This window comes from Meles meles, chromosome 11 (assembly GCF_922984935.1).
Source record: "Meles meles chromosome 11, mMelMel3.1 paternal haplotype, whole genome shotgun sequence".
Lineage (NCBI taxonomy): Eukaryota > Metazoa > Chordata > Mammalia > Carnivora > Mustelidae > Meles > Meles meles.
This window is the reverse complement of record NC_060076.1, coordinates 19,514,400-19,538,120: the sequence shown is the minus strand read 5'-3', so window position 1 is coordinate 19,538,120 and position 23,721 is coordinate 19,514,400. Positions and strand designations below refer to the sequence as shown.

Here is a 23,721-nt window from a genome sequence, read left to right as displayed (position 1 = left end):
CACACATTTTAGGTTCAGGGTTCAGTGAGTTTTCACAAATGTGCATTATGCGTGTAACCACCCTTGCGGTGGAAATGGGGCGTTCGGCCACGGACTTCAGAAAGTGCTCTTCCAACCTCTGGCCCTAAGACTGCCCTCCTTGCCTTAGGCAACCACCGGTCTGATTTCTGCCATTCTGATCCATTTGGGGGGTTCGAGAACATTCCATACCTGGAACCAAACACTATGTGCTTGATTAGTCTGGCTTTTTTTGTTCAGCAGAATGTCTTGGAGATTCATGGCTGTTGTCTTATATGCCAGTACTTGGTTCCTTTAGATTGCTACGTAATATCCCCTATATGAAACTGTTACAATGTGTCTTTTCATTTTCCTGATGACTGGCATTTGAACTGTTTCTAGTTTTTGGCTATGTGGAATAACATCGTAGTCTTGTCCGTGGCATGTTTTTCTCTCTCTTGAATGGTAGGGTATGGTAGAAAGGGATTCGGTCGCTTCCTGACACGTAGCATTCCAAGGAAACATCACCATATGAAATGCTAAAGGCAATTCTCTCTCTATAAAGCTGGAAAAGAATAAAATGCTACGGATATAAAGAGAGGACACCATTAAGTACGGGGAACCAGGAAGAGCACGACAGGGGTGTGCATCCATTAAAAGTATAACCACTAACTACACGGAAACATGGAAAATGACTCAAAATATATGAAATGAACAGGGATATAAAACTGTAACATAACATAAGAAGGCTTTTGGGAAGTATTTGTTCATAGGGCTAAAGATCTGACCCAGTCAGGCAGAAACACTCACGGACTGTGGATGCGCACATCTGGGGTGCTGGGCACTGTTGGGGCCTGGGACCTCCTGGTGACGACAGAGGCCACCTTCCTGTCCCACGGCAGGGGGTGGAGACCACACGTGCATAATTTCTTGTTTTAGATGTTGGGAGCTAGTTCAGGAACCACCGCATTTACTGGAAATAGACATGTAGCTTGGACACCTCCTCCTTTTAGAAGGATCCCTGCCTCCAAGGCTGGCTTGGCAGCCCCCCTCCCCCAATGGACTTTTGTTCCCCCATGGTTGTTACCACACTCAGCTGGAATGGAACCAGTGGTTTGCCTTCATGCCCTCACACCCGCCCCAGAGCCCTTCCCCATCACCCACCCCCACCCCACCTAGCCTGGGAAATGTCTAAATCACTTTCAGCATTTGATTTGTGGTTGGCTTTCACTCTGGATGTTCAGTGAGACACAAATTGGGTAAAAAAAACCCCGAGAGCTTTTAAAACGAGACAAAATAGGGCCAACTGAGCGACTCAGTCAGTAAAGTGTCTGCTTTGGGCTCAGGTTGTGATCTCAGGGTCCTGGGATGGAGCCCCATATCAGGCTCCCTGCTCAGCAGAGAGCCTGCTTCTCCTTCTCCCTCTGCCCCTCCCACCTGCTGTGGCTCTTCTGCTCTATCTCAAATAAATAAATAGTCTTTAAAACAAAACAAAACAAAAAGAAAAGAAAAAACCTCTTAGCTTGCTTAGAGGTCTCTCTGTAGAAATCTACACATGTTTAATAATACCACTCCAGCCCACACCCACCTGGCTTTGAACAGCCTGATCTTGGGGCCCCTGTAACCCTTCAGGTCAGGGTTCTGAATTAGACCCAGGCTTGGAGGCTTTAGCTACAGCTGGCTTTGGGGGAGGGAGGGAAGGATTTGTGCAAAGCATTTCACAAGAGCTCATGGATTGTGTCACCAGGGGGCTCCAGGGCTCCTCCCACAGCTCATTATAAAAGTCAGTCTACCCTCCAGCCAGCAGTTCTGCCTGACTCCAGGTGTCTCTCCATCTAGGCATGGCGCTGTCCTGGACCCTTGCTGCCCTGAGCCTCCTTCCTCTGCTGGATGCCCAGAGCCCAGTGTGTGCCAACCTCACAGCAGCGCCTATCACCAACGCCACCCTGGACCAGGTGCGTCCCTCAGTCCCTGAGCGCCAGGGGCAGCTGCCTCCTTCCCTGGGCTCCCCTTCTCCTGCTGGCTTGTGGTCAGCCCCCCTTGTCTGATTCTGCCTACTTCTGCCTGCTTCTGCCCTTTTCTTTCCTGGGTCCTGGGGTGACCCTCTGACCAGGTTCTGGATACATTGTTCTGCTTCCTAACTCAGAAGCCTCATTGCAAGTTCCGTCAGAGGGGACATTCCGTCCTGGTCCCGGAGGGCCACCCAGTGTCTGGGGGAGGTGCCTGACCCTCAGAGTGAGCTCCTGCATGTGCGCTCCTTGCCTAGGGCCCCAGTCTCCCTCCGTGCAAAATGGAGGGGACATCTCTGTACCTGGCTGGCTGGCAGGCAGGGGCATTGGGCTCCCAGCCTCTGTCATCAGCTCTTGGCTTCTCCCCAGATCTCTGGCAAGTGGTTTTATCTTGCCTCGGCCTTCCACAACCCGGAGTTCAACCAGTCAGTGAGAACCATCCACGCGGCCTTCTTCTATTTCACTCCCAACCATACAGATGACACAATACTGCTCAGAGAGTACCTAACCATGTAAGACCCCCACATGCTAGCTCGCTCCAGCCCCAGGCTTCTGCTCCTAGCTGCTGGAAAACTTGAGCAAGTCCCTCCTTCCTCCTGGCCTCGGGCTTTTCATCCGTGGATGGGGAGGACGGGCTAGTCGGCCCCAGCTCTTGCCCTTGATGATAGTGACCGGTAATTGTCCACTTCTTCTCAATGATCTTCCTCTTTTTCACCCTTCTTCTGTCTGGCTTTAGTGGGAACCAGTGCATCTATAACTCCAGCTATCTGAAGGTCCAGAGAGAAAATGGGACCCTGTCCAAACACGGTGAGGACCACCCCTCAGCGGGAGCACTGGGGTGTGTCATGGGGACATGTGGATGGCCCAGACAAAAGGGTCAGTGCTGGGGCGAAGCCACAGAGAACCCAGGACAGGCCCTCTTCCTACGTTTCTGACTTCCCAGGGTATCCGCATTGCAATAACGAGTAATAACCGTCCCCAGACTTGAGCTCTATGTGCCAGGCACTGTTTGAAGTACTTTTACCAGAATTAATCCACAAGCAATCTTAGGAGGACCTGACAGCGATCAGCAGAGGAAACAGAGAAACAGAGATGTCAAGTGGTTTCCCTGAAGTCACACAGCCTGTAATTAGAACTAGAATTCAAACCGAAGGCTGGCTGCAGGCCCGCCTCTCTCCACTACTCTTTTTCCTTTGGGACCTGAGGGTGCCAGTCTGTGTCAGGAAGGGAGTGACCCCACTCCTGTCCGCGCCATCACTCATGAGAGACACATAGTAGAAGCATACAAATGCTGGTGGGATTAAACCTACAGCCCTGGGCTGCCCTGAGGCTCCTGTCTGGGCCTCACTTTTCTCATCTGGAAAATGGGGAGAAAGGCCTGACAGCCCCAGTCGGCACGAGGCTCCTACGATTCCACGTCTCTGCCCAGGGCCCGGCACACAGAGGGAGTGAAGGTCATTGGCCCAGGTGAACTCCCAGCCTTCACTGACCGCTGGGGGGCCACGGGCACACTCATGGTCCTTCACCTGTGATCAGACCCATTGTGCTGTGTGGTCTCACCCAGAGGTTTTCTTCTCCAGAGTTTGGCAAAGAACAATTTGCCGATCTCCTGCTCACCAAGGATCCTAAGATCTTCATGCTTGGCTTCTCCCTGAGAGATGAGCAGAACAAGGGACTGTCCTTCTATGGTAAGCACCCTTCCAATGTCCACCCCACCCAGACCTCACCCAGCAGAGCATTTGTCCCTGTGGCTGGGCCCCCAGAACCCCTGCCCACCCCTGAGCCCCAGCTAGGCCCCCGGCTGCTCACCCAGGCCACTTCTTCCCTCCTGCAGCTGACAAGGCGGAAGTGACTGAGGAACAAATGAGAGTTTTCCATGAAGCCATCAAGTGCTTAGGCATTCAGACATCGGAGATCAATTACACCGATGCAAAAAAGGTGAACGCAATGCAGACTAGGCTATGCCATCCTGCCTGGGGGCAGCCCCAGAGGCCTGGATAGGGAGACCTGCTGGCCAAGGCTGCATAGTGAGGCAGGATGTCCTACTTTTAAGCACCTGCCTCCCTGCAGGGACAGCTGAGCTCCCCAGAGGCCCAAAGCTTGACAGCCCAGGAGGGAAAAGTCACTGGGAAACAGGGAGGACAGGAAGGGAGGAGGAATAGCAGGGATAAGGGGGGCAGTGGGAACTTGACAGAGAAACACACAAGGGTGATTATCGCTTACACCTGCCGGCCACACCCCAGACATCACACACCTGTGGATGGGCAGTTGCTATGGTGGTTTTTAGCATCCCCCCAAATGCCCCAAGTCCATGACCACCACCCTGATTTCTGCTTTAACAGAATTACCTGTGTAATAATCTCCTTAATACTTGTCATTGAACCCGTGTTCGGGGAGAGGCTTTCCTTGATCGTGTCCTATGAGACAATCTCTAAAATCACAGAGCTGCTGAGCGGGCTATACTTTTCAGATATGCATGACATACTTTTATTATCAAAGTAAAAATGTCTCTGTTGGCCACCTGAGGCCATCTCTCCTGCCCACCAGCGGCCTAAAGCTCCTCCAGTCCCCACTCCTGGGAGCCGCAGGAAAGGACTGGGCACACAGCACCAACTGGCCCTGGCGTGCAGCCTGCCTTCCCGGTCCACTGGCTGGGGGACCGCGGACAGGCCACAAGGCCCTCTGAACCTCGGTTACATCATGTGTTCAGGAATCCAGATCGACCCAGGGGCGTGGCGAGTCCTCAGTACATGCCAGCTGTTCGTAAAGCCTCGAGCCCCCATCTGGAGTGCAAGAAGCTGAGGCTCAGAGCTGGACCGAGCCTCGTCCCGGGTCCCTGAGCTGGCGCCACAGTCCGGAGCTCATCCACCTTTCCCCTGACAAGAGCCCCTTGCATCACCGGGCTCCCCTCTTACTGTCTTCCAGGATCTGTGTGGGCCGCTGGAGAAGCAGCAGAAGGAAGAAAGGCAGAAGGAAAAGGAGGGACACACAGCGTTGGATTAGGACCTTGGGGACTGTGGGGCCCATCCTCAGCCCTATGCCCACCCCTCAGGGTACATCAGGTTTTTGTCTCAGGTGCATCAATAAAGCTTCTGCCTTTAAACAGGAGGCAGGGACTCATTTGCTCATGTCGTCATTCATTCATTCATTCATTCATGTGTGTTGAAGCCCGCCCTGAGCTGAGCCCTGGCTGATCAGGGCATAAGGCCCAGCCCTTGGTGGGAAGAGCCCCCGCTGTCATATCCAGCATGGCTGGGAGGATGATGGGCACAGAATGTTGTGGGAACCCAGCACGGGGAGGTTTCTTCTGCAATGGAAGTCTGGGAAGGCTTCCTGGAAGGGGCATCTGAACCCACCTAGAAAGATTTGGAGGTTTGAACACCTGCTCTTCCAGCTGCAAGCCAAAGATCTGGGAGGATGTTTGGCAAACACCGAGGCAGAGAGCCCCAGTAGGAGTTCAGGTACTGAGGGTGGGGCGGCGGGCGGAGGACTGCAACAGGTGGTACCAAGTGTGCGGGACCTCCCATCAGACCTCACCGCGGCCATCTGGGTAGGTGAGTTGGGAGGGGGCCGGCCTGGAGGCAGACTCTGGCACAGGCTGCTGTGAGCATCCTGGCAAGAGGAGAGTGCCTGGGCAGGGGCAGGACGGGAGGGGGAAGCAGAGCCGGGGCCGAGGCCAGAACAGCTGTGTGTCTCCAGAGTATCCTCGGGGTGCCCATCTGACGCCCATAAGGATACACCTAGGGGAGAGGTTGGCCCCTAAAATCCAATCATCTTGCAAATACGTTCGGAGCCCTGGAGATGGGGTCACGTCAGAGGCAGGCCCACTTAGAGGCACAAAGAAAACTGAGCCCCCGACATCGCGAGTCCAGCAAGGAAGGTCGGCTTCCTCACATGCCCAACTGCCCCGTGAGTTACTGGCACGGGTGGGAAGAGGCACTACCTGGGTGGGGGTGGGCAGAAAAGCTGGGGCCACATTCTTCATACAATTCCGTGCGTGAGTGGTCCAAGCCATCCAGAGGGACGGGACCATAACTGTGGCACCTGACACCCGTTCCTTGGCTTCCGGGCCATTGCCCTCCCAATAGCATGGACACACAGACCCACACCTGCCACATCCTTTGGTCAAAGCAGGAGCCACACCATGCCTGGGGCGCTGAGGCTGGGGACGCTGCCCTGGGTCCCTACTGCCACACCCTGGGCTCCCCCTTCCCACCTTCATCTCCCTGCAAAGCTTCTTGGCACCCATTTCGGGGGACCCGAAGGCTCAGAATCTACCAGAAATCTTCCCTTCTCAGCTAATTGCCATTTTCAAATCCACCGAGAAGGACCCACTGAAAAATGAAATAGAAACAGGTCTTGGTGGGCAGGGAGTGCAAGTGTAGTGGTCAGCTAGGTGGGTGTTGGTGGGGGCTGGAGAAGAAATGAAGGGAGGACGCAGCTGGGGTCTGCAAGAAGCTCTGGGAGCGTACGAAGGAAGTGCAGTGACAGGGAAAATAGACTTCGGAGTCAGACGTTGCGAGATGGTGCCCGCAAGCCTCTGGGACCGCAGTATCTCATCCAGGAAGGGGGCACATGGCCGGGGCTTGGGGGGATGGCATGGCATGGCATGCCGAGTACTGAGCTCAAGGATCAGTGTCTACTGGGTGCTCAGGAAAGGTGGCTGGTGTTGCTGTCTGCTCCTAGGCAGAGCACTGGAAAGAGAGTCCAGGTTCGTGCTTTGGCAGACACCAATCTGCTGTGCGTCTCCTAACAGCTCTGACCTCAGTAAGGAGGGGCTTGGCCAGGCAACCTCTAGTCAAAACTCCCAAGGTCCTGATGTAGGCTTTGGAGGAAGGTTGGAGAAACAGAAACCCCCATAGGAAGGCAGGCAGAGTGTGGAAAGGGGCACTCAACAGATCCCCCGGGGGCAGGGTTCGGCTCATCTTCTAACCTTCCACGTCACAAACTGGAGTCAAGAAACTACACGTGGAGGACACACACCACAGATGTGGGCAGCTTTGGGATTTTTTTCTTTTCTTCTTTTTAAAAATGATCAATATTCATTCTTCTTTATTTGCCCTCATGACAAAAATAGATACATATTATTAGCCAGAGGTGGACGGTGTGGGACCAGGAAACCCCAAAGATCGCATCTGGGCAGAAGGCAGCCAAGGTCCCAGCACTTCCTATAGGGGCCGGACCCCTGGAAAGTTCCCTTTCCAGACCACCGGGCCAACACCCCTTGAACAGTGGAGACACCCAGCAGGCAGGGCATGTGCTAGAAGGACACCACTCAGGAGGGGCCTGTGGGGCCTTCTGCAGTGACTCCAGCCGACCCCCCGCCCTGGGGGGGCAGCAGTAGCCCGCCCGCCAGCCTGCCCCCGCAGCCCATTCTGGGTCTCTAGGGAAGTCAGAAGAGGCAGGAGCCCCGTAGGCTTCGTAGGCTCCGGGTCTGGTGCAGGTCGGCGGACAGGGAGCGGCTCATGTGCTTGGTGGTGGCGCGGATGCCGTCGGCGGCCTGTTTGGCTTCTGCGAGCGCCGTGTTGATTCCTCTAGGTCCTCCAGGTCCGGCTGGATGGAGCGTCGCTGCCCCCGGCCACTCGGGAGGGGGCCGAGGGGGGCCAGTCAGCAGGGGCTGAGTGGGCTGAGGAAGCCTTGGCACAGAGCCCAGCCCCCACGTGGGCTCCAGAGTGTCAGGGCTCTCTCTTCAGCACGGGGTCCAAGATCACCCAATGCCAAGTGCACAGCAGAACTTTCCCCAGGCTGCTCTGGCTCTGGGCAAGACACTTTCCACATCTGCATCTGACCTCTTTAAGTCAAAGGTCCCAGAGAAGGGCCTTGCCTCCCTCCCTGGCCTGGCCTGAAGCCAGTGTCACCCCAAGGGGAACCAAGTGTCCCCAGAGCAGAATCACAGGCAGAAGGCCCTCCAGTCCCATTGCATCTCCCACACTCACCTGAGGCCCCAGGGGTCTGTGGGGCTTCGGCAGGGCCCGGCCACTGCAGCACAGAATGGGGCTGTGGGATGGTGAAGGACAAGACCTTGGTCCCCTGGGGCACCGTCCCTGTGTGGATGCTGTGGCTGGGCTGGGGCGGGTCCGAGTATAGGTTCACCTGTCCGGGAGGGGAGGCATGAGCAGAGCCAAGTCAGGGTTGGAGCAAACTCCTCAACAGGCCTCCCTTCACTCATACCATCACTTAGGCACTCAACAAACATGCCTTGGAATAATTACTGCTACCTTTAATGGAGCCCTTGGGTCGGGGCCAAACATGGGGCCAAGGACTTACATGCCCTATGCCCTTCCATCCTCTGTTCATGGCAGTCCTGAAGGGCAGGCCAGGCAGGGACTATCATCTCTACTTTACAGAAGAGGAAACTGAGACTCTAGTTAACTCACTCAAAATCTCCAGCTGGAAATCCCTGGGCTGAGACTATAACCCCGCCATGACCCTAAAGACTCTGGTTTCTCGGATTAATCATTTTTACTAATATTTGTTACCATGATTTACAATGTAATGGCAATTATAATTAACATGGTATTTTACATTTAGCAAGTATAATTATAATTATATATTAATAAAAACATTTTTAATCATAATTATCACATTGATAATAATAACAATTGATGACTGTCTGAACGAGTGAGTAATCCAACAAGGGAACGAACTCCTCTCTCCGCCGTAGCAGGTCTCCGTCATCTGAGGGTGGATTTCACATGGTAAACAGCCCAGTGGGTGAGGGAGAAGTCTGGAGTCAGGCCGATAGCCAACCAAGTCCATGTGAAGCACCAGATTAGAGGAGACCCGGAACGGACGGTGGGCCAGTGCAGGGCTGGGCAGCTACGGTCTGTTTTGGTGAATTACGTTCTAGTGGACACAGCTGTGCTTGCTTGTGTGTCATCTAGGGTCTTCATGCTACCACAGTGGCCGTGAGTCACTACCACAGAGACTGTATGGCCCACAAAGCTGAAAATATTCACCTGTGGGCTTTGCCACTGGCCACTCTGAGTCGTACAACAGGCGATTTGACAGACTTCTCTTTGCGCAAAGTGACTGCTCAATAACCAGAAGCCACTACCCTCATATTCGTCATCACCATTATGATTGCTGTTCCCATCATTACACATCACCACCGCCACCGCCATCATCACCATCAGCATCATCCCCACTATCACCACCACCATTATCACCATCATCGCCATCATCCCCACCATCATCAGCATCATCATCATCATCATCACCATCAACATTATCACCATCACCATCATCACCACCATCACCACCACGATCACTATCTTATTACCATCACCACCATCACCACCATTATCATCATCGCCATCATCGTCATCCTCACCCTCATCACCATCATCATTACCACCAGCGTAACCAACACCATCATCACTATTGTCACCACCATCACCATCACCACCAGCATCACCACCATCATCAGCATCAGCATCACCTTCACCATTAACAGCATCATCACCACCATCATCACCATCATGACCATCAGCACCACCACCACCATCATTCTCTCCATTATCATCACGATTGTCATTTATGAGGCCATCATGGAGGCAGGTCCCTGGAAAAGCTCTTCCCCTGTGGTGCCTCAGTGCCTCGCAGCTGGTCAGGCAGCTTATCTTACTGCTCCCTGCTGCCCCAGGGTCAGGCGTGGCACTTTAGGGTACATGCCTGATACAAGGAGCTCCCTAGCCCCCAGGCAGGCAGCCTCTCCCTGCTTAAGCTGCTCTTCACGTCCTGGCTGTGGCACAAAAACCTACTCCAAAGTGAGGGAAAATGGCCCAGCACAGCCTGGCCCCTATTGCCTCCCCTTCTTCAGACCCAGCATCTGATGAGAACAAAGCTGGACTTTAATAATCCTCTCTGCCATCTGCTCAGACCCGCCTGTGGGGGCTTTCCCACTAGCACCCCTTTCCTCCCAGGGTGACCCAAATCTGGGGAAGGCCCAGGACCCCACCCTGCCCCTCCCCCACCCTGCCCTGGCAGCCGCCATGGTTCCCAGTCTCCCGTTGCACAACTGAGTGTCAGGAAACAGCCAGAGTAGACTTCCCAGTGGGGCCATCCTCTGTTTGCTCTGTCCACAATGAATCAAGCCACCGCCGTGGACAGTCACTTTCCACCAATGACCAGCTGCCCCGTGCTGGGAAAAGGACAGAGGGGCAAGCAAGAAGGGGAGAGGCTGGCAGGTGGATTCCAGTCCCTGCTTCCTGATCGGGAGGTGGTATTGGGGAGGTCATTCCTTCTCTCTGGGCCTCAGTTTCTCCCTCTGCACAATAGGGGTGCTGAGCGCTTCCCTGCTTACTACCAAAGTCTGAGCTATTGTTCTGTAACAGCGGGGTGATTCGTCTCACACGGAATGGTGTTCAACCACTCTATAAAGAAACAGTTTCCTGTAGTTCAACCCAACATGTAGCACCTTTCCAAATAATTGCAGCTACGGGGTCTTGCACACTTACTGTGAGCAGGAGCTCTGTTGGGGTGTGATACGTTTTCATCATATTTCCTTCCAAACTACTCTTGGCATTGGGCCTGGGCCAGTTGGAGGGGTAGCAGGAAGGGTGTCCAGATGCTTGTCCCACAGAGGTACTAAGGCATCCCTGAAATGTAGGAAGAAGGAGAAAACGGTACTGCGTCAAGGGGGGGTGCGTGCTGGGTGCACTTGAAGGAGCTACTTGCAGAGCCTCTTGGGAGGAGACAGAGACCTCCAGGGGCCCCTGAGCGACAGTGGGGACCCCTCGCTCCTTCTGAGTGGCGCTCCATTTACTCGCTTCAAGAGAAAGTCTTCATTTCTCTCGACGCTACTCAGCACACACACGGCCACCGAGTGCGATTCAAGGACAGGACGCAAGAGGGAAGAGTTGTTGGCCTGGGGCCTGACCAGCGTTGGTTGTGAAGAAGGAGGTGTAGGGCTGTGGGTCACTCTCGTGCCAGTACTGGGCACCAGATCCCAGGTGACAGGCGGGCTTCTCTGTTATTTAATAAAATTTGTGTGTGTGTGCATGGACGTGTGCATGGACGCGTTTTCACAAATGTGCATTATGCGTGTAACCACCCTTGCGGTGGAAATGGGGCGTTCGGCCACGGACTTCAGAAAGTGTTCTTCCAACCTCTGGCCCTAAGACTGCCCTCCCTGCCTTAGGCAACCATCGGTCTGATTTCTGCCATTCTGATCCATTTGGGGGGTTCGAGAACATTCCATACCTGGAACCAAACACTATGTGCTTGATTAGTCTGGCTTTTTTTGTTCAGCAGAATGTCTTGGAGATTCATGGCTGTTGTCTTATATGCCAGTACTTGGTTCCTTTAGATTGCTACGTAATATCCCCTATATGAAACTGTTACAATGTGTCTTTTCATTTTCCTGATGACTGGCATTTGAACTGTTTCTAGTTTTTGGCTATGTGGAATAACATCGTAGTCTTGTCCGTGGCATGTTTTTCTCTCTCTTGAATGGTAGGGTATGGTAGAAAGGGATTCGGTCGCTTCCTGACACGTAGCATTCCAAGGAAACATCACCATATGAAATGCTAGAGGCAATTCTCTCTCTATAAAGCTGGAAAAGAATAAAATGCTACGGATATAAAGAGAGGACACCATTAAGTACGGGGAACCAGGAAGAGCACGACAGGGGTGTGCGTCCATTAAAAGTATAACCACTAACTACACGGAAACATGGAAAATGACTCAAAATATATAAAATGAACAGGGATGCAAAGCTGTAACATAACATAAGAAGGCTTTTGGGAAGTATTTGTTCATAGGGCTAAAGATCTGACCCGGTCAGGCGGAAACACTCACAGACTGTGGATGCGCACATCTGGGGTGCTGGGCACTGTTGGGGCCTGGGACCTCCTGGTGACGACAGAGGCCACCTTCCTGTCCCACGGCGGGGGTAGTGACCACATGTGCATAATTTCTTGTTTTAGATGTTGGGAGCTAGTTCAGGAACCACCGCATTTACTGGAAATAGACATGTAGCTTGGACACCTCCTCCTTTTAGAAGGATCCCTGCCTCCAAGGCTGGCTTGGCAGCCCCCCCTCCCCCAATGGACTTTTGTTCCCCCATGGTTGTTACCACACTCAGCTGGAATGGAACCAGTGGTTTGCCTTCATGCCCTCACACCCGCCCCAGAGCCCTTCCCCATCACCCACCCCCACCCCACCTAGCCTGGGAAATGTCTAAATCACTTTCAGCATTTGATTTGTGGTTGGCTTTCACTCTGGATGTTCAGTGAGACACAAATTGGGTAAAAAAAAACCCGAGAGCTTTTAAAACGAGACAAAATAGGGCCAACTGAGCGACTCAGTCAGTAAAGTGTCTGCTTTGGGCTCAGGTTGTGATCTCAGGGTCCTGGGATGGAGCCCCATATCAGGCTCCCTGCTCAGCAGAGAGCCTGCTTCTCCTTCTCCCTCTGCCCCTCCCACCTGCTGTGGCTCTTCTGCTCTATCTCAAATAAATAAATAGTCTTTAAAACAAAACAAAACAAAAAGAAAAGAAAAAACCTCTTAGCTTGCTTAGAGGTCTCTCTGTAGAAATCTACACATGTTTAATAATACCACTCCAGCCCACACCCACCTGGCTTTGAACAGCCTGATCTTGGGGCCCCTGTAACCCTTCAGGTCAGGGTTCTGAATTAGACCCAGGCTTGGAGGCTTTAGCTACAGCTGGCTTTGGGGGAGGGAGGGAAGGATTTGTGCAAAGCATTTCACAAGAGCTCATGGATTGTGTCACCAGGGGGCTCCAGGGCTCCTCCCACAGCTCATTATAAAAGTCAGTCTACCCTCCAGCCAGCAGTTCTGCCTGACTCCAGGTGTCTCTCCATCTAGGCATGGCGCTGTCCTGGACCCTTGCTGCCCTGAGCCTCCTTCCTCTGCTGGATGCCCAGAGCCCAGTGTGTGCCAACCTCACAGCAGCGCCTATCACCAACGCCACCCTGGACCAGGTGCGTCCCTCAGTCCCTGAGCGCCAGGGGCAGCTGCCTCCTTCCCTGGGCTCCCCTTCTCCTGCTGGCTTGTGGTCAGCCCCCCTTGTCTGATTCTGCCTACTTCTGCCTGCTTCTGCCCTTTTCTTTCCTGGGTCCTGGGGTGACCCTCTGACCAGGTTCTGGATACATTGTTCTGCTTCCTAACTCAGAAGCCTCATTGCAAGTTCCGTCAGAGGGGACATTCCGTCCTGGTCCCGGAGGGCCACCCAGTGTCTGGGGGAGGTGCCTGACCCTCAGAGTGAGCTCCTGCTTGTGCCCTCCTCACTGGGGCCCCAGTCTCCCTCTGTGCAAAAAGGAGGGGACCTCTCTGTACCTGGCTGGCTGGCAGACAGGGGCATTGGGCTCCCAGCCTCTGTCATCAGCTCTTGGCTTCTCCCCAGATCTCTGGCAAGTGGTTTTGTATCGCCTCTGCCTTCCACAACCCGGACATCAATCAGTTGGCTGGAATGCTCCAAGCGGGCTTCTTTTACTTGGAGCCCAACCATACAGATGACACAATACTGCTCAGAGACTACCAAACCATGTAAGACCCCCACATGCTACCTCGCCCCAGCCCCAGACTTCCGCTCGTAGCTGCTGGAAAACTTTGAGCAAGTCCCTCCTTCCTCCTGACCTCAGCCTCTTCATCCGTGGATAGGGAGGGCAGTCTAGTCTTGCCCTTGATGATAGTGACCGGTGATTGTCCACTTCTTTCCCTTAATGATCTTTCTGTTTCCCCTTTCCTTCTGTCTGGATTTAGTGGGAATCGTTGCATCCATAACTCTACCTGTCTGAAGGTCCAGAGGGAAAATGGGACCCTGTCCAAACACGGTGAGGACCAGCTTTCAGTGGGAGCGCTGGGGTGTGTCATGGGGACATGGGGTTGGACCAAATAAAAGTTGCAGTGCTGGGGCGAAGCCACAGAGAACCCAGGACAGGCCCTCTTCCTACATTTGTGATGTCCCAGGGTCTCCACGTTGTAATAAGGAGTAATAACTGTCCCCAGATTTGAGCTCTATGTGCCAGGCACTGTTTGAAGTACTTTTACCAGAATTAACCCACTTGAGACTCACAAGCAATCTTAGGAGGACCTGACAGTGATCAGCTGAGGAAAGAGAGAAACAGAGAGGTCAAGTGGTTTCCCTGAAGTCACACAGCCTGTAATTAGAACTAGAATTCAAACCAAAGGCTGGCTACAGGCCTGCCTCTCTCCACTACTCTTTCCCCTTTGGGACCTGAGGGTGCCAGTCTGTGTCAGGTAGGGAGTGACCCCACTCCTGTCCCCGCCATCACCCATGAGAGGACACATAGTAGGAGCATACAAATGCTGGTGGGATTAAACCTACAGCCCTGGGCTGCCCTGAGGCTCCTGTCTGGGCCTCACTTTTCTCATCTGGAAAATGGGGAGAAAGGCCTGACAGCCCCAGTCGGCACGAGGCTCCTACGATTCCACGTCTCTGCCCAGGGCCCGGCACACAGAGGGAGTGTGGGTTGCTCAGCTCAGGTGAACTCCCAGCCTTCACTCACTGCTGGGGGGCCACGGGCACACTCATGGTTCCTCACCTGTAATCAGACCCATTGTGCTGTATGGTCTCACCCAGAGGTTTTCTTCTCCAGAGTTTGGCAAAGAACAATTTGCCGATCTTCTGCTCACCAAAGATCCCAGGATCTTCATGCTGGGCCACTCCCTGAGAGATGAGCAGGACAAGGGACTGTCCTTCTATGGTAAGCACCCCTCCAATGTCTACCTCACCCAGACCTCACCCAGCAGACCACCTGCCTCTGTGGCTGGGCCCCCAGAACCCCTGCCCACCCCTGAGCCCCAGCTAGGCCCCCGGCTGCTCACCCAGGCCACTTCTTCCCTCCTGCAGCTGACAAGGCAGAAGTGACTGAGGAACAAATGAGAGTTTTCCATGAAGCCATCAAGTGCTTAGGCATTCAGACATCGGAGATCAATTACGCCGATGCAAAAAAGGTGAACGCAATGCAGACTAGGCTATGCCATCCTGCCTGGGGGCAGCCCCAGAGGCCTGGATAGGGAGACCTGCTGGCCAAGGCTGCATAGTGAGGCAGGATGTCCTACTTTTAAGCACCTGCCTCCCTGCAGGGACAGCTGAGCTCCCCAGAGGCCCAAAGCTTGACAGCCCAGGAGGGAAAAGTCACTGGGAAACAGGGAGGACAGGAAGGGAGGAGGAATAGCAGGGATAAGGGGGGCAGTGGGAACTTGACAGAGAAACACACAAGGGTGATTATTGCTTACACCTGCCGGCCACACCCCAGACATCACACACCTGTGGATGGGCAGTTGCTATGGTGGTTTTTAGCATCCCCCCAAATGCCCCAAGTCCATGACCACCACCCTGATTTCTGCTTTAACAGAATTACCTGTGTAATAATCTCCTTAATACTTGTCATTGAACCCGTGTTCGGGGAGAGGCTTTCCTTGATCGTGTCCTATGAGACAATCTCTAAAATCACAGAGCTGCTGAGCGGGCTATACTTTTCAGATATGCATGACATACTTTTATTATTATCAAAGTAAAAATGTCTCTGTTGGCCACCTGAGGCCATCTCTCCTGCCCACCAGCGGCCTAAAGCTCCTCCAGTCCCCACTCCTGGGAGCCGCAGGAAAGGACTGGGCACACAGCACCAACTGGCCCTGGCGTGCAGCCTGCCTTCCCGGTCCACTGGCTGGGGGACCGCGGACAGGCCACAAGGCCCTCTGAACCTCGGTTACATCATGTGTTCAGGAATCCAGATCGACCCAGGGGCGTGGCGAGTCCTCAGTACATGCCAGCTGTTCGTAAAGCCTCGAGCCCCCATCTGGAGTGCAAGAAGCTGAGGCTCAGAGCTGGACCGAGCCTCGTCCCGGGTCCCTGAGCTGGCGCCACAGTCCGGAGCTCATCCATCTTTCCCCTGACAAGAGCCCCTCGCATCACTGGGCTCCCCTCTCACTGTCTTCCAGGATCTGTGTGGGCCGCTGGAGAAGCAGCAGAAGGAAGAAAGGCAGAAGGAAAAGGAGGGACACACAGCGTTGGATTAGGACCTTGGGGACTGTGGGGCCCATCCTCAGCCCTATGCCCACCCCTCAGGGTACATCAGGTTTTTGTCTCAGGTGCATCAATAAAGCTTCTGCCTTTAAACAGGAGGCAGGGACTCATTTGCTCATGTCGTCATTCATTCATTCATTCATTTATGTGTGTTGAAGCCCGCCCTGAGCTGAGCCCTGGCTGATCAGGGCATAAGGCCCAGCCCTTGGTGGGAAGAGCCCCCGCTGTCATATCCAGCATGGCTGGGAGGATGATGGGCACAGAATGTTGTGGGAACCCAGCTCAGGGCTTCCTGGAAGGGGCATCTGAATCCGCCTAGAAAGATTTGGAGGTTTGAACACCTGCTCTTCCAGCTGCAAGCCAAAGATCTGGGAGGATGTTTGGCAAACACCGAGGCAGAGAGCCCCGGTAGGAGTTCAGGTACTGAGGGTGGGGCGGCGGGCGGAGGACTGCAACAGGTGGTACCAAGTGTGCCGGACCTCCCATCAGACCTCACCTCGGCCATCTGGGGAGGCGAGTTGGGAGGGGGCAGGCCTGGAGGCAGAGAGGATCAAGTGTGGTGGTCGGCGGAGTGGTACGGGGGGGTGCTGGGAAAAAAAGCTAAGGGAGGACGCAGCTGGCATTGGTGAGAAGCTCCCGGAGCTTACGAAGTGCAGTAACAGGGAAAACAGACTTTGGAGTCAGGCATTGTGAGATGGTGCAGGCCAGCCTTTGGGACCTCAGTCTCTCTTCTAGGAAGGGGGCACATGGCAGGGGCCCGGGAGGCTGGCCCTGTGTGAGCCTGCCCTGCTGAGTACCGAGCTCCGGGATCAGCATCTATTGGGTGCTCGGGAAAGGGTGGCTGGTGTTGCTGTCTGCTACTAGGCAGAGCACTGCAAAGAGTCCAGGCTCCTGCTTTGGCAGACACCAATCTGCTGTGCGTCTCCTACCAGCTCTGACCTCAGTAAGGAGGAGCTTGGCCCAGCAGCCTCTCTGGTCAAAATGCCCAATGGGGGTGCCTGGGTGGCTCAGTGGGTTAAGCCTCTGCCTTCAGCTCAGGTCATTGTCTCAGTGTCCTGGGATTGAGCCCTCAATCAGGCTCTCTGCTTCCCTCTCTCTCTGCCTACTTGTGATCTCTCTGTCAAATAAATAGATAACATCTTAAAAAAAAAAATGCTCAATGTCCTGACCCAGGCTGCTGGGGCAGCATAGAGAAACAGAAACCCCCATAGGGGGGCGCCTGTGTGGCTCAGTCGTTAAGTGTCTGGCTTTTGCTCAGGTCATGATACCAAGTTCCTGGGATCAAGCCCCACATCTGTCTCCCTGCTTGGTGGGAAGCCTGCTTCTCTCTCTCCCACTCCCCCTGCCTGTGTTTACTCTCTCACTGTCAGATAAATAAATATCTTATAAGAAAGAAAGAAAAAAAAAAACCATAGGAAGGCAGGCAGAGTCTGGAAAGGGGCACTCAATAGATCCCCCGAGGGAAGGGTTCAGCTCATCTTTGAACTTTCCACCCCACAAACTTGAGTCAAGAAACCACACCTCGAGGACACACACACGCCACGAATGCGGGCTGCTTTGGGAATGGTTTTTTTTCTTCTTTTTAAAAAAGATCAATATTCATTCTTCATTTGCCCTCATAATGAAAATAGATTTTAAACGCATCAAATATACAAATATCACCGATGCATACACGTTCCAGAAAAGCTGAGGTACACGCTGCTACGAGGTGGGGAGCACGACAGGGGCTGGCCTCCCGGCTGCACAGCGCGGCCCGACAGGTAGCTGCCTGCTAGCCAGGTTCCACAGGATCCCAGAGACAGACCGGGGGTGTCAGGATGAGGTACAGAGAGGGACCATGGTGGATGGCTTCTGGGTCCTGCCCCAGGAGTGGGGGTCTCTCTTCCCAGCAGGCCCACAGGCAAGGACTCTCTGACCATGGAGAAGCTAGGTGCACGTCCTCCTAGGGGCCTGACATCTTGACATTTCAATGGTCCCAAAGTGCTCTACTGGCCACCAGTCACTAGGGGGAAAAGACCCGGGCATTGCTTCCCCAAGATGCCGACTCCAGAGCGGCGGGTCCTGGACGAGGAGACTCGTTTGCACCAGAGACAAAGGCCCGAGCCCTTCTTATCTGGCCTTGTAGGCTGGATCAAAGATCAGGAAACTCTGTTTCAAAACAAATCTGTCCATCTGTATATGAAATACATATTATTAGCCAGAGGTGGACGGTGCAGGACCAGGAGACCCCAAAGATCGCATCTGGGCAGAAGGCAGCCGAGGTCCCAGCACTTCCTGCAGGGGCCAGGCCCCCGGGAAGTTCCCTCTCTGGACCACCGGGCCAACACTCCTTGCGCAGCAGACACACCCAGCAGGCAGGGCCTGAGCTAGAAGGACACCACTCAGGAGGGGCCTGTGGGGCCTTCGGCAGTGACTCCAGCCGACCCCCCGCCCCGGCGGGGCAGCAGCAGCCCGCCCGCCAGCCTGCCCCCGCAGCCCGTTCTGGGTCTCCAGGGAAGTCAGAAGAGGCAGGAGCCCCGTAGGCTTCGGGTCTGGCGCAGGTCGGCGGACAGGGAGCGGCTCATGTGCTTGGTGGTGGCGCGGATGCCCTCGGCGGCCTGCATGGCTTCTGCAAGCGCCGTGTTGAGCTCCTCCAGGTCCTCCAGGTCCAGCTGGACGGAGCGCCGCTGCCCCCCGGCCACTCGGGAGGGGGCCGAAGGGGGCCAGTCAGCAGGGGCTGAGTGGGCTGAGGAAGCGGAGGTAGGTCCTGGAGGCACGTAGTACCTGAGGAGAGAGGGGGCTGCGTTCACGGACCGTGGTGAGGGCCAAGCAGAGCGCCAGGGTCGGTATGCACCCCATTGTGGCCCCAGCTGGGCCCCAGTCCCTACTCTCGGGGGCTCAGTATCCGCACCTCTCAAGTGGGAGTAATGAACAGCTCCTTCGAGGATGCGGCAGAGGGATGAAGCGTGAGGACAGCAGTGCCTGACGCGGAACAGGTGTGCAACGACGGTCGTTCCTTCTCCCCGTTCACTCGTACGTCTTTATCAATCCTATACTATGTGCCAGCCGCTGAGCCCGGCCCTGCGGCTACACTGCTGACCCGCTGCCTTCCCGGGGCTTCTACCCTGAGAGCCAAATCGCAGGGACAGCAGGGTCACCCCAGGCTCTCTGGGATCAGTCCTGCAGCTCCTCACAGGTAAAGGCACTGCCCCACCCGGAGCCGGCACGGCATCCTGGGTCCGGGGACGGGCTCAGCGCTAAGTGTTTGCTCTACCAGCCCATAAGGTTTGCTTCTTTGGTGGGCACCGTTATGCTCACTTTATGGATGAGCAAGAGCAGATCAGAGGGGCTACGTAAGCAGGAGGCTTGGCCCCCAATGCCAGCTATTCTGGGGGGTTGGCCCCAGGACGCTGGCCATGGGACTTTACTCTTCAGGGACTACTGTCCCCCCACCGAAAGGAGCCACAGCTAACCGAAAGTTAGCCACCTCCCAGGATCGACCCAGCAGGAACTTTCAGGAGAAAAAGCTCCTGAAAAGCTCCACTGGCTGCCTGGGCACTCACAGTGCCTCTGTCAATGTCAGGTCAGGGTCCGACAGCTGCAAGGAGTGGTGCTCCGTTCACACCCAGACCAGTCATCAGCACCCAGTGACACCCATACATACCATCTGAACCCCATGAATAGGCTTCTTGCCTCCTAGTCCCTCCTCTGGGGACTATCTGGTCTAACTACTGGGTTTCCACACACCCCTAGCTTCTAGGAACTGGATGACCAGCTTGGCCCCAAAGTGTTTCAAAACTCCCCCTAAGGCAGAAGCTACAACCTCCCTACTCCATCAAAACAAAAACCTTTTTTAGCTAGAAAGCCCTTAGTGCAGAGGCTGGAAGACAGACGGCCAGCAGGTGGCAGCACAGGCCCATAAACATTCCCGAGGGCGCCCTGGCCTGTCACTGAGCATGCTCAGTTTGGCTGAAGACAGCTGGAGAAAACGTAGGGCATCATCAGCCCCAATTCTAGGAGCATTGGAAGTAGTACGGCTCCTGGCCAACTTCTACATACTGTTGGCTTTCCATGCAGTAGTTGGTTTACTCCCTACCACAACCTATTACACAGAGGGAAACACTGAGGCACAGACTGAGAACAAAGTGACCCCCGTCCAAGGTTATATGGCTCCCACCGACCAGGTCTGCCGGGCACTACAGCTCAGGGCCTTTCCCCTTCCCTACGGCCGGGCCATTTCTGGGGACAGCAGCCTGGTTAGGTCTGTCCACAGGTCTGAGCCTGGAAGGACATGGAACAGCCTCAGAAGCGGCGAGTCCCATGCCTACGGGCGGCACTCGGAGCTTTATCCCAGGCCACCAAACTCCAGGCAAAACCTGCCCTTCCCAGTGAGCAGGAGCATAGGCAGGGGTCTCAGCCCCTGTGCGGGGGGCCTAAGCATGCAGGACAGACTCTCGTAGCTGATGGAGCAGAATGTTCCCAGACTCTGCTGAGGGCGGCAAGACACCCCACTGCAGGCCAGAGTCCTCACGGGGCCCGGGGGCTGGCTGGTACTGGTGCCTCTGCTCCCACCAAGTACCAGGCCCCACAGGGACCCCCACCTCTTGCTGCCACAGACAAAGTCTTCCGACCAAGACTCCCGACAGACTCATTTTCCATTGAGGGAAACTGAGGCACAGAGCTAGTGGGTGTCCTGTTGAAGCCACCTTTCCTCATTTGTCTCCTAGGACAGCAGTGCGCAGTAGTGCTCTGGGTTGGGAGGACGGTGCTGCCCTCTGATCGGGCCGCGAGCTCGCGCTGGCACCGCCCTGCACATTCCGCACACATCTCTCGAGCGCCCGGCCACGCGCCTCATTTAATCCTTGCACAACTGTCCCTGGTCCAGACTATTGCCCCATTTACCAGGTGGGGAAACTGAGGCTCAGAGAAGCAGTTGCTCTACTGAGGCCGTGGCAGCAGCAATGAGCAGACGGGAGTCTGGTGCAGCTCCGCATCTCCAACCTGAACCACTTCTGCCTCCAGGGCTCACATCCTTTTTCTCCTGCAGATGTTCTGTCCAAATCCACAAAGAGGGCGTGCTCCTCCTGCCACAGCCCTGCCCAGTCCTCCTCCATGCTCAGGGCCTCAGGCACGGGGAATGTCTTAGAGATGGTTACAGCCAAGAGGGGCCTAAGGACCCACAACCACCGAGGGGATTGTACGTGGCCTCCTGGTTGGGATCCTGGACAGAAGAAGTTCCAGTAAAAACGGAAGAAAGCCCAAGAAACTGTGGGCTTTAATTAAGAATAAGTTATTACTAAAAAAAAAAAAAAAAAAAGAATAAGTTATTACTGCTGGCTCACTATCAAAGGTGCCGTATGAACATAACGACAAGGGAAACTGTGTGTGTGTGTGTAGGGGCTATATGTAACTCTTTGTACTATGCTCCATTTCTCTTACATCTAAAAATGTTCTTAAAAATAAAGCCTATTAAAAAACAGTGAGGGAGGCATGCCTGGGTGGCTCAGTGGGTTAAAGCCTCTGCCTTCGGCTCGGGTCATGATCCCAGGGTCCTGGGATCGAGCCCCGCATCGGGCTCTCTGCTCAGCCGGGAGCCTGCTTCCTCCTCTCTCTCTGCCTGCTTCTCTGCCTACTTGTGATCTCTGTCTGTCAAATAAAAAAACAAAAAAATCTTTAAAAACAAAAACAAAAACAGTGAGGGAGCAATCACTTGCTTGCCGGGAAGACCCACAAGGAAATGGGGAGCTTCCCACGTGCTTTCCCTGCGAGCTCCTAGAGCTCAGGGCCCTCTGCCGGCTCCTTCACTGCCGAGCCCCTCACCCTGCCAGGCCAAGCCTCTCCCTGGGAGGCAGGAGCATTCGGGGCTTGTTGAGTGACCACTTGAGTGTTCAGCATGTTTGGCTGGCTATAAATGCGGGGGAAACACAGGAGTACCAGGTGCCCGGGTTCTCAGCTGCCTGACCCGGGTTTGACTGTGAATCCCGCAGCAACTCAGACAGGCAGGGAAGGAAGGAAAGGAAGGTTCTTACACAGTGGCTGATGGAAAAGGCATGACAGGAACCGAGGAGACGTAGGCCAAGGCCGCAGGGGTGGGTGCTGGGGGCGCGGCTGCCAGATACCACAGTCCCGGGGGTGGCCGGGCCAGCGACCCGGCACGCTTGCTCCGCTGCATGGGGCTGGAGGCTGGGCGTGCGTTTCTCCCGCTGGCGGCCTTGTCTGGCCCTGGGAGGGAGGGACACCAGAGACAACAGTTTGATCACTGGGGAAGATCTAGACAAGACCAGGGGGCCCCCCAGCCCCTGCCCTGTGACAGGTGGACACTGGGCTGGCCGCGCTGGGCTTCGAGAAACAAATCTTCTGTATACTTTGCTCTATCCCACACCGGGAGAGCCACCATCCCAGCGAAATACCCTACGGGCCCATGAACCCCCATAAAGGAGAGCTGGGGGTCACTTTGGAAGAAGAGAGTGAGTGTCTGTCCCTACCTGAGGCGGCTGAGTCTGGGCCATCCGTCGCTGGGGGCAGCCCGACTCGACCACACAGGGGGCACGGCAGGGGATCAGTTGGGGACGGTCCTGGTGGGTCCCTGGTGACACTGCCAGCTGGAAGAGGAGGAAGAGATATCAGGAGAGAACAAGGTCCAGATCACTGGCCTGGAGCCCCCAAGCAGACCTCCGTCAGCACCGAGCTTCCCTCGGGGGCCACTGCGGAGGGGACAAGCTGCCTCCGAGACAGCGGGGGTCAGCATATAACAAACCTGGGCTTCTGCTGAAGGCCTTCATGCATTCTGCTATCAAATCCAACAAGCCACGGGGCTAGCTGAGACATCACTCCCATTTTACAGACTGGTGAACTGAGGCTCCTAGAGCTTGAATGATTTGCCAAAATGTCCAAGTAGGAAATCAGCAGTGCTGTCTGAGCCCAAGCCCGGCTCTCCAGAATGCAGGCCCTGAACCTATGGTCCCTCCTCCACACTGAGACAGGCCCACTGTCCATGTGGGAGTAGCCCACAGTGAACCCTCAGCCATGGGGGGTTGGGGGGAGCAGTCAGTGGAAGCCTACGGGAGCAGGCGGAGGGTGGGCACCTTGTTCTCTTCCCCTACAAATCCTCAACACCTCCCCTGGGTGGAATTCCAGGGCTGGCCCACTTCTTCCAGCTGCAACTCAGTGGGAGGCCTCCCACCCACTGCCCTGGGTTGCAGGCTCCCACCTGTGTCTCCTAGCCCAGCTCAGACGACTGTTTTGTCCTTGTCTGCTTAGCCCACGGCCCAGGATGGGACGGTGCTCAATGAGTGAGTGAGTGAGTGAATGAATGAATGAATGAAGGAAGGAACGAATGAACAGGGAGGCCTGCAAAGCAACATAATGGTGACGAGCTAGAGCTCTGGATTCACAACCACCTGGGTTCAAATCGTAGTAAGCTGTGTGCCCTTGAGCAGGTTACTTAACCTCTCTGGGCCTCAGTGTTCTCACCTGTAAAACAGGCGTAGGAATAAAATGGACAAAACCCATTTCATAGGGTTGTGAGGATTAATGTTTGTAAATCCCTTAGCATGATGCCCCGCTTACAGTGGGGGTCTACTAAGGGACAGCTCCATCATTATCATCATTGCCTGAAAGGGCCTTTGGACCATCTCTAATCCTTTCATTCAGGATGTTGAGGCTGGAGGCTCAGAGATGTTAAGGAAGTTGCCTGAGATCACCCAGCAAGTCAGTGGC

At 54.8% G+C, this 23,721-nt stretch overlaps 3 protein-coding genes across 8 annotated transcripts in view; 2 read left to right on the top strand and 1 right to left on the bottom strand.

Annotated features, from left to right (window-relative positions):
* The first annotated feature begins 1,796 nt into the window (after window positions 1-1,796).
* Window positions 1,797-5,126, top strand: LOC123953258 (alpha-1-acid glycoprotein 1-like). Of its 2 annotated transcripts, none has more exons than XM_046023338.1 (6): window positions 1,797-1,952; window positions 2,376-2,518; window positions 2,743-2,813; window positions 3,587-3,694; window positions 3,841-3,944; window positions 4,932-5,126. In XM_046023338.1, exons 1-6 carry the CDS (start codon window positions 1,839-1,841, stop codon window positions 5,007-5,009), a joined length of 618 nt encoding a protein of 205 aa, XP_045879294.1. In that variant the 5' UTR covers window positions 1,797-1,838; the 3' UTR covers window positions 5,010-5,126. The 2 variants fall into 2 exon arrangements, with proteins under 2 accessions (XP_045879294.1, XP_045879293.1); XM_046023337.1 differs by having other exon boundaries at window positions 2,358-2,518.
* A 7,670-nt stretch (window positions 5,127-12,796) lies between these two features.
* Window positions 12,797-16,133, top strand: LOC123953276 (alpha-1-acid glycoprotein-like). Its single transcript, XM_046023367.1, has 6 exons — window positions 12,797-12,952; window positions 13,375-13,517; window positions 13,734-13,804; window positions 14,591-14,698; window positions 14,845-14,948; window positions 15,939-16,133. The coding sequence occupies exons 1-6, from the start codon at window positions 12,839-12,841 to the stop codon at window positions 16,014-16,016; spliced, it is 618 nt and encodes a 205-aa protein (XP_045879323.1). The 5' UTR covers window positions 12,797-12,838; the 3' UTR covers window positions 16,017-16,133.
* Window positions 16,134-17,576: 1,443 nt separating this feature from the next.
* AKNA (AT-hook transcription factor) overlaps window positions 17,577-23,721 on the bottom strand; it is a 45,079-nt gene continuing 38,934 nt past the window's right edge. For all 5 annotated transcript variants that reach the window (XM_046022658.1, XM_046022661.1, XM_046022660.1 and 2 more), the window contains 3 exons: window positions 22,488-22,604; window positions 22,032-22,224; window positions 17,577-18,786 (listed from right to left, as the gene is read on the bottom strand). In XM_046022658.1, the coding sequence (XP_045878614.1) occupies window positions 18,522-18,786; window positions 22,032-22,224; window positions 22,488-22,604 (575 nt within the window). In that variant the 3' untranslated portion in view covers window positions 17,577-18,521. The remainder of the gene's footprint in view (window positions 18,787-22,031; window positions 22,225-22,487; window positions 22,605-23,721) is intronic.